Source organism: Rhinolophus sinicus, chromosome 14 (genome assembly GCF_057876585.1).
Source record: "Rhinolophus sinicus isolate RSI-liver-muscle chromosome 14, RSI-T2T, whole genome shotgun sequence".
Taxonomy (NCBI): Eukaryota; Metazoa; Chordata; class Mammalia; order Chiroptera; family Rhinolophidae; genus Rhinolophus; species Rhinolophus sinicus.
In genome coordinates, this window is record NC_142514.1 from 51,310,009 (window position 1) to 51,323,565 (window position 13,557).

At 34.8% G+C, this 13,557-nt stretch overlaps 1 protein-coding gene across 9 annotated transcripts in view; it reads left to right on the forward strand.

Moving 5' to 3' along the window:
* Positions 1 to 13,557, forward strand: part of LRRC7 (leucine rich repeat containing 7) — a 526,722-nt gene that overhangs the window by 379,884 nt on the left and 133,281 nt on the right. For all 9 annotated transcript variants that reach the window (XM_088791197.1, XM_074334934.2, XM_074334932.2 and 6 more), the window contains one exon: positions 12,170 to 12,244. In XM_088791197.1, coding sequence (XP_088647323.1) covers positions 12,170 to 12,244 — 75 coding nt within the window. The remainder of the gene's footprint in view (positions 1 to 12,169; positions 12,245 to 13,557) is intronic.

Genomic DNA, 13,557 nt, shown 5'->3' on the forward strand with positions numbered 1-13,557 from the left:
TAGATGTAGAAGCAATGAAAATAGTACATTTTTTAATGATGAGAGAAGCTAAAGCACGTTTGGATGCTACTGGAGGTAACCTAGTAGAAACAGAGATTGATGTGTGCAGAAAGGAGATAACTCCAGGCCTGGATCCCTGAAAAGACAAGAAGAGATGGAAGAGATGTGATCTAGAGCTCAAATGGGCAGGAAAGGGACACAAATTTGAGATGGCCAGAGGTGGTTATTAGCAAAAGAGAACCACAAAAGTGATTATAAAACGTGTAGATATATTGTAGTAAATCTAAACTAAATGTATCCCTGATTCAATCCCAAATGTATCACATTATGCCCAAGGAAGTATGATGGAGAGAAAGTCTATGCAGCAAATGACAGCAATCTTAACCAATAGTCTTTAAAATATATTTCTTTGCAATTTTTTTTTTTTTTTTAAGCTATGCATGTGAGAGGCCTGAAGCTTAGACTTAATTACCTTCAGAGTAAATCCACCTCTGCATGTTTGTTTGTTTCAGTGAAAAACAAAGTAAGGTATGAGCTGGGGTAAGAGGATACTTTTGACAAGATTAAAGAACTGTGAAATTGTCTCAGAGATTTGAAAAGCAACTTCTTGGGGAAAAGTAATAAGATTGCCTGACAGTATTGCAGTCCGCATTTCAGGTATTTGTCATTCATGAATTTAAAATAAGACCAGTCAGCCAAACTGTCTTTCTTTTTTTTTTTTTCCAAGAAAGCTTGGTGCAGTAGCAGAAAAGTCAGAAAGATGGAACTGGCTTAGGTTAAGTTCAGGTAGGTAATGTGACATGAGGAAAAAGGGCAAATTTTCTGAGTGATGTTTCTGAGAAGTTGCTTACAACAATGAGTGTTTATCATGAAGCTCAGCTTAGTAAAGAAAAAAGATAGATGAATAAAGATAAACTTAGCATGTCAGTGATATGTCACATCAATAACTCCTACAGGGGAGTTCTTGGGTACTGAAATAAGTGAACTGAAAGTATAGGAGGTGATAGTCAGATACCGGGTTATATGCAATTGAGATTTCAGAGGCGATACAGGTATTTGTGACGCCCAAGTTTAAATGGGATCTTGGGAGTGAATTACTGAGATGGAGTAGAGGAAAAGATTATGATTGTGGGTTATTTATTTTGTTCAAATCAGATGGAATTTTTGAAGCCCTAGCATGTACAAGTTACCATAGAAGAAGTTGGTGATACAGAAGTAAAGAAGATTCAGTTCCCTGCTTCAAGGAACTCACAGTATAATATGGAAAGTGCTACAATAGAGATACCAAGTCAGAAGAAAGGATACCTCACCTAGTCAAGGAGCAAGAACAGGCTTAGGGAACATTTGCAAAGGCCAAATTGCAAGATAAAGCATTATGTCTTTAAGAACAGCAGAGTCTGGTTTTCCTTGAGGCTCTAGTTTGAATGAAGGTACAGTGAAATAAGAGGCTGAAAAGTAAGCGAGAGTCAGATGACAGTTTCATATGATACAGTAAAGGCATTTGGGCTTTGTAATCTTTGGATAATGGGAAAAGGTGTGGACATGATGAAATGGGCTACTAGCTGCTGTGTAGACAGAGGGTGGAGAAAGGAAGTGGCTGCAGACTTTTGGAGAAAAGCAAGAGGCCACTTTGAATTATGAGCTGAGTTTATGTGTTATACAGTTTTCACTCTTAAATTTAGATCAGACACTGTCATCAAAGTTTGCAGTCTAGGTGGACGGTAGTACATTAAAGTGCAAATCATGAAACCAGAATTGCTTCCCTGTTCAGTTGTCAACACTTTGTAGGACCTGGCCTAGGAAACATAAAGCACTGGAATGTCATCTCCATGAGGGTGTGTTTGTTTTCCTCACACTCTTTCTCCAGTGCTGGGTACATGATAGACTCTTTATAAAAACTAATTAAATGAAATTGTTGAATCAATTAAAGTCGGCCTTTGGCATCTGATGGCCTCCTTTGGCACTTCATTCTAAGGTAGCATCATGCTAGGTGTGAACCATTTATACCTTTTCTCTGGAATACACCCCTCCTTTGGAACCTTACTCATCACAACCTATAAAACTTCAAGATCAAGCTCTAGCCTTCCCCATATGTGAGCCATATCATTTGGGGCACAGTAATTTGTTTCTTTATGCTGACATTTCCTGTCTGTAAGGTGGGGATAGTAACTAAGCACTAACACTTAGAACCAGGTAGTGTTCTAAGCCCTTCAAATGTTTTCACACATTTCTAACCCTCATTATCTCCCTGTGTCACCAACACTACTGTCATCCACCTGTTATGGGTGAGAAACCCAAAACAAGATCTTTCAGCAACTAATCAACGGAACTCGAATCTGAACTCAGTGTAGCTCCTGAAACCATGCTCTTAACAACTCTACTCTGCTTACGGCATGTGCAATTATAGCACGTACCTCAGTGGATAGTTGTGAAGATTCATTGAGCATAATTTATATAAAAGCACTCTGAAAGGACCTTACTATAGCAAGTGCCCAGCAGAACTTTGCCTATGTTATTATTTTGTTTTATTCTTGTTATTTAGATCTTCTTAAGGAGTTATATGTTCACTTGACCAAAGAGTCACTATCTCCTACAGGAAATTAGATTATTTTAGATACATCTAATTGGGGGGAAAGAAACACTCCTTGTGTGATGCTTACTTATATCTACCTTCCTGCAACTTTCTTCATTGATTGTGAACTGCGGATGAAGATAGGACAAATCTGCCCTCTCTCCCTTACAGCAGCCGTCAGATATTCAAAGATGGGTGTCTTCCATTCTTTAGTCTAAACAGTTTGAGTCATTTTAGTTGTTTGTCCTATGGCATGGTTTCCAGACATTCTGAATAAGCTCTGGTTTGTTGAGGACCCCTTTACACTTGGGCACCTAGAATACTATAGTTCCTATGTGGGTTAATGGTTGCGTACAGCTCAGGATATTAACAGAAAACACTTTGGGACCGCCTTCTCACAGTCTGAATTAAATTCCCAAAGACCATTACAATGCCTTTTTTGCATGGGTAGGTAGTATTTCTTTCCTGAATGAATGCATTTATAAACAAATGAACTAATGAATACTGAGTTTACTCTTGAATTAACTCCCCAATTTTTTTCACACTTACTTCTGCTTCTGATTTATACTTGTATGCTTGGTTGGGGGGAACACATCGCGTGACTTTACATTTTTCCTTATTAAGCTTCATGCTGTTAGAACTATCGAGTCTTCGAACATTTTTCCATCATTTTGGATACTAATTCAGTCATTGCACATATTGTCTCTCCCTCTCAACTTCATGGCATCTGTTGATTTTTTTCCATTATGCCATCAATATACTCATCTGCATAAACAGAATATATTAAACTCATATTCACATAAAGTATTCATAAGAGCTTATGGCTGAAAGTGTTTTAATTAATTACAAATTAATCACATTTTCTCAGCAGTGTATTTTATTATTAAGTGTCACTAAGAATAGCTATTTATTTTTTCATTCAATAATTTCTAAAAATATAAAACTATTGTTCCTAAACGTTACCTGATTGGAGTAAATTTGAAACAAAATTTTATAAACATTTCAGTGGCATCGACGTCTGAAATAAAATTGAGAAACATAAAATTAGTCTAAACTGGAAATAGGCTCAGACCCTATGGAGCTAACATTTTTATCTCTGAAGAAATTAACTGAAGAAGTTAATCAGTCTCAAGGCATGTAGGACAGAACAATTGAGAAAATAAACAAGAAAGTAGGCTTGTCATCAAGAGCTGAACAATTTTAGTCATCCAATTTTGTGTATCAGAGAGTTTCAGTTGTGTACTATGAAATTCATGAATAAGATTTCCCAGTTGTGAGAGCTAAAGGGCTAGTAATAAGCCAAGTGTGTTATTAAATGAAAGATTTAAAGAAAAATGGGAGAACATTTCTTAAAATGCAGCCATGCTTCCTTCACAAATTGTACACTCTAAAAGTTATTAAACAAAGATGGTAAAAGAGAAATTAAAAATGATACTTTGAAATATTGACCTCAAAATTTAGAAAAAACAATGTAGTAACTGAAATGTCTCAATGAAGTATGATAATTATGTCACTTTACTTAGAGAACATAATTTTTAAATTTGCATTTGCTATTTTACATGTACTAATTTGAGAAAAAAAGCTACATTTATTTATTTGCACTTTGAAAGAGGTTTCATCTTGTTGCCTTCTAGTTTTGCATAGTTTCTGGGAATAGCAGGATTTTGTTATCATATCTGCCAGATAATCTCATCAATTTTAAGACACTTAAACTGCTCAATTTGAAATTTTAAAGTTCCCTAGTTTAATTTTGACAAAATTAGATAAAAGTCAGATGTTATGTTTTTCATAGTTAACATTTCTTTTAATGTCATTGGGAACAAAATGTGTTAGGTGTATAAATAAATGTAATCAAAGTCTATTATTAAAATTAGTGGAGTAAAAGTAACACATATAGTCAAATCAATAGAAGAGCCTAATATTGCATATACATGATAGGAGTTATTGAAATTTATTTCAGTCTTGCAAAATATATGTTTCATTTTTGTTAATACTGATGTAACCATTTTCACAGCCCATTTCAACTAACTGAAGTAATATCACTTCAGAAAGAATTCTAAAGTGGTTAGATAAGTGTAAATTTGAAAAAAAGACACTAAGATGTTTTCTAATTTTTTCTGATTATTAAATGTAATGTCTACACACTATAGAAAATTTGGGAACTATAGAAAAAATGAAAAAGAAGACAAATTAAGTCAATCATAAGCCCACCATATAAATTAATATTTTGATATAGTGTCTTCTGATTTTTTTCTAACTTTTTAAAGTAAAAACAAATATAAAAATATTTTTATAAAATATAAAAATTTTAAAGTAATGTATCAAACATCTACTAACCAAAATAAACAAATGTGAACTATTTTTCATATTTGAGTTAATATATTTTTTTTAGAGAAGTGAAACACTGAAGTTCAAGTAGAACTCATTTAGGTTCTCTCTTCTAGTCCTATGTCAGTCCCAGGATAATTGCTACTTTGAATTTGGTGTGCCTCTATATGTCACCATTTTTACTGCATGTATATGTATTTATAAATATATACATAGCACTGTTATTCAAATCTATGTAAATTTATTTATGCTATATGAATTTTACATAATTGGAGTTTCAATCAATATTGTTTGCAAGATCTGTCTTCATACATAAAACTATATATGTTGTTTTTATTGCTGTATACTATTTCAGTGTATGATTTTATTATAATTTGGTTATCTATTCATTATGCTGCTGTTTATTAAGATCGTAACAAACTTTTTTATATTATTAGTTATTCTTCAATGAAATACTTCTGCAATAAGAAATATTTTTTCTATATTTCTAATCATTTCAGAAGCACCTGAAACTAAAAAAAAAAAAGGTTTAAAAAAAGATAATCACCTAAAAGTGGATATGAACATTTTCAAGACATGCGATACATATTTGAAAATGTTTTCCTAAAAGACAACACTAATTTATATTACCAAAAACAGTTTATGTGAGTGCCTAGCTCATAGCACTTTCACCAGCATTGAATAAGCCAAGCCATTCTTGACTTAATTTATTAATTTTTAGTGGAAATGATTGACTTTGGGATGAAATTAAGTAGCATGAAAAAAGGCAATTTGCGTGTTAGGTTGGTTGTAAGCCATTTAGTTTAGTTCCAAGATCCACTTTAATAGTGTCTATTTATTATAAAATGTCATTGCATCATCTTTATGTTGCGGTTTTTGTTTCAGAAAGCTTAGGTATTGATCTGCTAAATATATTTTGTCTCTGCTATTATTAGGAAGTTTCTGAAATTTCTCCTGTGGTACATTTTATTATAACATCCAGTACTAAAAATATTGTCTTTTTTTAGAAAGCCAGAATATGCTTTACTTTCTTTATTGGGTATTTGTGACCAGCATTTTTCATTATTTCAGAATTTTAATTTTAAGCTATAACATAATGGCATCTTTGGAGCCAGAAGACCTGAGAAACAATCCTAGCTGCAGTTATACAAAGTTCATCAAATTATTCTCATTTTCCCCAGGAAATAATTATTAGAATCTTTATCCATAAAGTAGGACTATTATTACCTTATTATGGTATTAAATAAATCAAAATGAGATCTTTTGAAATAAAGTATAAATATAGGTTAGCATTAGTTACCCCTTTCCAAGTAGTCATAGTTGCTAAGGTCCCTACTAGAGCTCAGTGTGGGAGATATTCTAGAGGTATAATTGTTTTGCTTCATCTGCCACTTTGTCTGACACAGCTATGCAGCAAGTTTTACAGTGCTTCCAAGCTACTCAAATCATTACAGACCACGCAGGGCCTTATGTTCCCACAGCATCTTCTTCTAGCCACACACCATTTCTTGGAGCCACTTCAGAAATCTTACACTCCTAACTTCTGCTCTCTCATTCTAATTTCTTATTCTTCTAGGTCTCTCAACCCCTCAGTCCTACTGCACTCCATTCTGACCACATGGAAACCTGAAACAAAACAAAAAGTTAAAATAGTTATCATTGATAGAGCTCTTTTGATTGCCCTTGACTTCCTCATTGAATCCCCTCAAACAATTTCAGTTTGTACCATCATCCCCAAGTGTTCTATGGATACAAAATCCCTACCCCTTCCTGCTCAACAGATCATCTTGCTCCCTACTTCATCCAGAAAATTTGAGACCTTTAGACATGCTCTCTGTCAACTTCCAGCCATCCCCCCACAGTGCCCACTGACATCTATAGATAGATAGATAGATAGATAGATAGATAGATAGATAGATAGATAGATAGATAGATAGATAGATAGATAATATAGAGAGATAGATAGATAGATTATATAGAGAGATAGATAGATAGATTATATAGAGAGATTATATAGAGAGATAGATTATATATAGATGATATATACTCGCATATAACACTGATCTGCTGAAATCACTTATTAAAAATATTTTAGTGAAAAAAAAATATTTTAGTGATATTCCTTCAGTCATACAATAAAGTCCTATCTCCCTAAGAAAACATGAGGCCTTCACAGACCCCATCCTCTTTTACCAGACTTATTTTTCTACTACTGGTTTTGTTTCAAACTTAATACTCCAGTAAAGCTAATTACCTGTTATTCCTGTCCATACATCGTGCTATTCCTTACCACTCTGCTGCTGGCTAACATGTGCTTCCTCTCCTCTCCTCTCTACTGACCAATTTCTTCTCATCTCGGCTCCACAAGTCCTTGTCTGGCTTCTCTCATTACTAAGGCATATTGTTCCCCTTCCTTTATATTTCCATAATATCATGCATTTGCTCTTTGGGTTTCTTGAGGGCAGAGACCATGCTGTGCATTATGACTCCAGTGCAGTGTCTGGGAATTAGATGTTTCATAAGTACTCACAGAATGAAAGAATAACTAAGTTATAAAAGTTCTGTGAATTCATTCTTGTCCCTTTTTATATGGTGTCACTATGTGACAGGGACAGTAGCACTCACCAAATTCTCCATGAAGTCCTTCTACATTTCCCAGCATTCCTTGAACTTAGGTCAAAGCCATGTTAATAGTTCTTGACAATGAGCTATAAGCAGAAGTGATATGTGTCACTTTCAGCCCTAGATGTGTAAGGGCAGCAGCTAGTTTTCCACACTCTGTCTTCTCTGCTTCGGCTTCTCAGGAAGTCTTGAGATACTGGTAACACAAGATTGTGGGTCACAAACCCACTCTGGACATGTAGTGGGAGTGGGAAGTGAGTCTGTCATGTTAAGCCTTTGAGATTTCAGGATTAATTTGTTACCACAACACAATCTAGTCTATGCTGAATAATGTTCATTGTTCCAAGTTTATACATCAATCTCCATCTTCTTACATACATATAACGTTGTGTCAACATTACATAGTATGCAACTCGATCTCTTTTCCTAAAGTCTGCATGATGCCTAAGCTTAGTAAAAACTATACCACATGACTGATGTTTTCCAAATGACCTGCCAGTTGTTAGCAAGCCCTCTACCTCAAAGCCTCTGCACATCAGAGCACGCTTTCTACACTTGATTTATGTTTTCCATCTCTGCAAATCTTGACATACAGGCAGATTAGTTCACTGCCTGTTTTCTGTGATCTAAGTGACAGTGGGAATATTTTCCTACACAGAGAAATCCCCCACACTTATTCACACATTCCTCTGATTCCACGGCTGAATGCCATGCTCTAACTGTAGATTTTGATCCTTGTTATAATGGAAACTTCTCCCAGGAATAGTCCCACATTCCACTGCTATTTCAGGCTAAATGTATCAGAATCTATCTCCACAGTTGTATTGGAAGTCTCTGAAGCCCTCCTAATGTGTCAAACATATATGTTTAACTCCTTCACATGCACATTTACCAATATTCTAATTATAACATTGGTACAATTCCATTGTTTTCCACTAGTATTATGTAAAATACATTGGATTTCCTAATTAGGCCTCAAATTTTATTGAACTATGGTTGTATCTTTTTTTAAAAGATTTTTATTGAAATATAGCTAACATACAATGTTATATTTGTTTCAGGTGTACATCATAGTTATTCAACATTTATATACTAAAGAAATGATCACCATGATAAGTCCAGCAACCATCTGACACCGTAATATGCTATCACAATATTATTGACTATATGCCCTATGCTGTACATGACAAACGAATGACTTATTTGTTTTATACCTGGAAATATGCTCTTCACCTTTTCCCTCCTTTTTTTCATTTTTCAATTGCAGTTGACTTTCAACATTGTTTTATATTAATTCCAGGTGCACGGCATAGTGGTTAGACATTTATATAATTTAAGAGGTGATTCCCCTGACTAGTCTAGTTTCACCTGGCACTATACATAGTTATTATCATATCATTGACTATATTCCCTATGCTTTACTTTACATCCCTGTGACTATTTTGTAACTACTAATTTGTACATCTTAATGCCTTCACTTTTTTCACCCCACTCCCCCAACCCTTATCCCATCTGTCACCCCTATAAATCTAGTACTCATCTGACACCATACATAGTTATAAGATTATTGACTATAACCCCACATCCCCATGACTACTGTGTAACAACCAATTTGTACTTTTTAATCCCTTCCCCTTTTTTCACCCTCCCAACGCCTCTCCTATCTGATCACCATCAAAATGTTCTCTGAATCTATGAGTTTATTTCTGTTTTGTTTCTTTATTTTATTATTTAGCTTCCACATATAAGCAAAATCACATTTCATCTGTCTTTATCTGTGTGATGTACTGCAGTCAGCCCAATACCGTCCAGGTCCATCCATGCCTCTGCAGATGGCAAGAACCCATACTCTACATGTCTGAGAAATATTCCATTGTATATATGTACTACAACTTATGGTAGTACATGTACTCTTTATCCATCCTTCCATCGACAAACACAAAGCCTGTCTCCACATCTTGGCCATTGTAAACATTGCTGCAGTGAACATATAAATGCACACATGCCCTCAAAGTAGTGTTTTGGGTTTCTTTGGACAAATACCCAGAATGAGATTAGTGGGTTCTTCTTGGTCTCTTGTTATAGACTTTGTTTTAAAGTCTATTTTGTCTGGTATAAGTATTGCTACTCCAGATTTTTTGTTTGTCTATCTCCATTTTCATGAAATATCTTTTTCCATCCCTTTACTTTCAGTCTTTGTGTGTCTATCTGAAGTGAGTCTCTTGTAGGGTCTTGTTTTCTCATCCATTCAGACACCCTATCTTTTGATTGAAGCATTTAATCCATATATATTTAAAGTAATTGTTGATAAATATATAGTTATTGCCATTTATTATTTATTTATTTATTTATTTATTTATTTATTTATTTGTCTTAAAGAAGTCCCTCTAACATTCTTTGTAATACTGGTTTGGTGGTGATGAACTCTTTTAGCTTTTTCTTGTCTGGGAAGCTCTTTATCTGTCCTTCGATTCTAAATGATAGCTTTCCTGGATAGAATCATCTTGGTTATAGGTCCTTGCTTTTCAACACTGAATATTTTGTGCCCGTCCCTTCTGATACAAAGTTTCTGTTGAGAAATCATCTGATAGCCTTATGGGAACTCCCTTGTACGTAGCTAACTTCTTTTCTCTTGCTGCTTTTAGGAGTCTCTCTTTGTCTTTAACCTTTGTCATTTTAAATATGATGTGTCGTGGTATAGGTGTCTTTGAGTTCATCTGTTTTAGACTCTCTGTGCTTTCTGAGCTTGTATGTTTATTTCCTTCATCAGGTTAGGAAAGTTTTTCATCATTATTTCTTCAAATAGGTTTTTAATCCCTTACTCTCTCTCTTCTCCTTCTGGTACTCTTATGATATAAATGTTGGTACACTTGATGTTGTCGCAGAGGCCCCTTAAACTGTCCTCATTTTTTTTTATTTTTTTTTTTATTTTTGCTGTTACTATTGGGTGTTTCCCTCTACCTTGTCTTCTAAATCACTGATTCAATTATTTGGTTCATCTAATCTACTATTGATTCCCTCTAATGTAATCTTCATTTTAGTTATTGCATTCTTCATTTCTGAATGGTTCTTTTTTATGTGTTCTATCTCCATTTTTATGTTTTCTATCTCTTTGTTAAAGTTCTCACTGAATTTATCACTCTTCCCCTAAGTTCACTGGGCATCTTTATAACCAGTGTTTAGAACTCTGCGTCTGGTAGATTGCTTGTCTTCATTTTGTTTACTTCATTTTTTGGAGCTTTGTTTTGTTCTTTCATTTGGGACATGTTTCTTGTCTCCCCATTTTGACTGCCTCCCTGTGTTTGTTTCTATGTATTAGGTATGGCTGCTATGCCTCCCAATCTTAGTAGAGTGGCCTTATGTAGTAAATTGACCAGAAATTATATCTGTACCTTGATTCAGTGATAACTCTTTCCTTTGGAAGAGACAAAAAAAAAAAATCTGACTTCAGGTGTGGCTTAATTTCAGGCTAATATGATGTTATCAGGATCCATCTTTTAATTCAAAGAGGCTCCTCCCTTTTCTTCATGCCTGAAGCTCCCTGGGCTGTAACCTCCCATTTTTGAATCTAGCCGGGAAGAGCAAGAGTCTTTTCCCAGAAGCCCCATTCAGAGAATTATCTGCGATGATGGGATCATGATCCCATCCTTGAGCCAATCCCTCTGCCCAGATGAATACAATGCACTAATTAGCTTACGCCTAGTCACGCCCCTGGAGTGATCAAAAGGAATTGACTTCAAGGGAAGCAGGTGGCCTTAGATTAGGGTGGGGGATACTTTCTGGAGAGAAGTCAGGAAAAGTCATCATAAATCAAGAAATGATGCTGACAGCAATAGCAACCTCCATCCTCTTTATATAATCTATTGCCCAGGAGTAGTTAGCACATTAAAGTGTTTCCTTATGCACTCTGTTATATACCGTGATCATATTCTCTCCCTCCTTTCTGTGAATTTCTCTACGTTCATGATTCTTCCCTCCCATGTGCTGCCTTGTGCTTTAGTTATTTACATGCATTTGTTTCCCCAAGTAGATCAGCAGCTATTTCGAGGCAGGAATGGGTTTTGGATAACTATGGATACTACACTGTGCCTTTTGCAATGTAGCCATCCTCACTATTCAACATCTAATTATTTGTTGGGTAAATGAAGGGATAAGCAATGAGTGGGTCTTATTCATACTATGATCACATTATGGTAATATAATGCTTTGTTTGCATGTAGTGTGCTAGTACACACATGAGATAAAACCTACAGCGTGCCAAGTACCATGACAAACAATGGGGATATGAGGATGTAGTGATTAAAAAACTAACATTGTGCTGCCCTTCAAAATCTTATACTATAACAAAGAAATCAGACACTTATTGAATAGAGTGTAATAAATGTTACGGAAGATAACTGTAGGGTGTTAAGGGAGAGAAATACATGTTAATTTTCATTCTTTTTGTTCAGATTGTTTCCAGATCAGTTCTAGGTTGGCTACTTCGGGGTCCACCAGTTTTGCTACAGTTCTGTGAAACTTGGAATTTCTTAGAGAATTAACACTAGATTCCCAAATGAAAGTTCCAGAACACATCTTATATTGTGATAAGAAGAGACTAATTTGGATCTCTCCTCCTCTCTCCTTTCTCTTTTATCTCTCTCGTAGCCTGAAGTTCTGGATCAAATACAAAATTTAAGGGAGTTGTGGATGGATAATAATGCATTGCAAGTACTACCTGGGGTATGTAAGTTTTCATTATACCATGTTGTCTAGCATCTATGTTATATATTAATTGTAATTGATGATAATCTTAAATTCCGATGTTTGTATTTCAAAGTAACACATTTGTTAGGAGCATTCAGTCACCAAATGTTTTTCACTAATTTGTTTTTGAGTAGTTCATATAACCTTTTGTGAGTGTTATCAGGTATGGAAAGTGCATAAAAGATATTTCTTGTTCTCTTAGGAGGATATTTGTTTTCTCTTTCTACATTGACTGTATTTTAAAAGCTAAATTTTTTATATTGTTATGTTTTGATAAAGAAATGCTATATATAATATCAAGTCTTAGTTTTACAAAATTAACCTTGATATTTTAGGTAAATAGATAATGGTTTCTGTTCATAGTGTTAGATCTCTCCCCAAAAAATTAAAATCTTTCAGATGATTTTTAGTAAAACTCACTTGCATTTTTGAAAATAGCAAGGATCATAAGGTGTTAAAAACAGAAAGTTAAACTAGAGTCAACATTTTTCCTCAACTAATGGACAGTCCATTATCTCCTGAGTAGTAGGTTTACCAACCATTTCATTTAGTGTGACTAGTCCTGCTTTTTCCATCTAGTGAAAGAATGACTTCCATAAAACACTGCTGCGTGTCACTCAGACCACATACACTCAAATAAGCATGTACACATACACGCACATACACACATACACACATACACACATACACACACACATACACACACAGCAGGTACAAGGCTCCCAAGCTGGTAGCCATTTCCAAACTCCTTGCATTAGGCTAAATAGCCAGGACAGCTGGATTTGTAATAATTCTTCAGCCACTGAGATTTAAATGTGTGTTCACAAAACAAATTTTATTACTCTTTTGAATTGATATTAAAAATTTCTTAAAATGATTGCAAAAGCAACAAAAACAAGAAGCTTATTCTCTTTTGAACAAGCATAAGGCCACATAATGGAGAATATCTGGCAAAAAGTTAGGGAAAAAATACTTTCTTTTCTTGTCAAAAAAAGTACATTTCTACCATCATCACAGACACAAAACAAAAAAGCATGCATATATTCTACTTCTTGATTTATTCAAAAACCATTTACAAATATACCTATATGAACCAGAAACCATGCTAACATGAGGGTTACAGAGATAATATATTCAATGACCTTGAATATATTTGTTTGAGGAACTCACACGTGACAGGAGAGAAAAACCTGGATCCCACTACATATAGTAGAGTCTGATTTGTGTCATATCCACGGTATGTACAAATCGTGGGGTGTCACAAGTAAAGCCCTCATCAATTCCCTGTG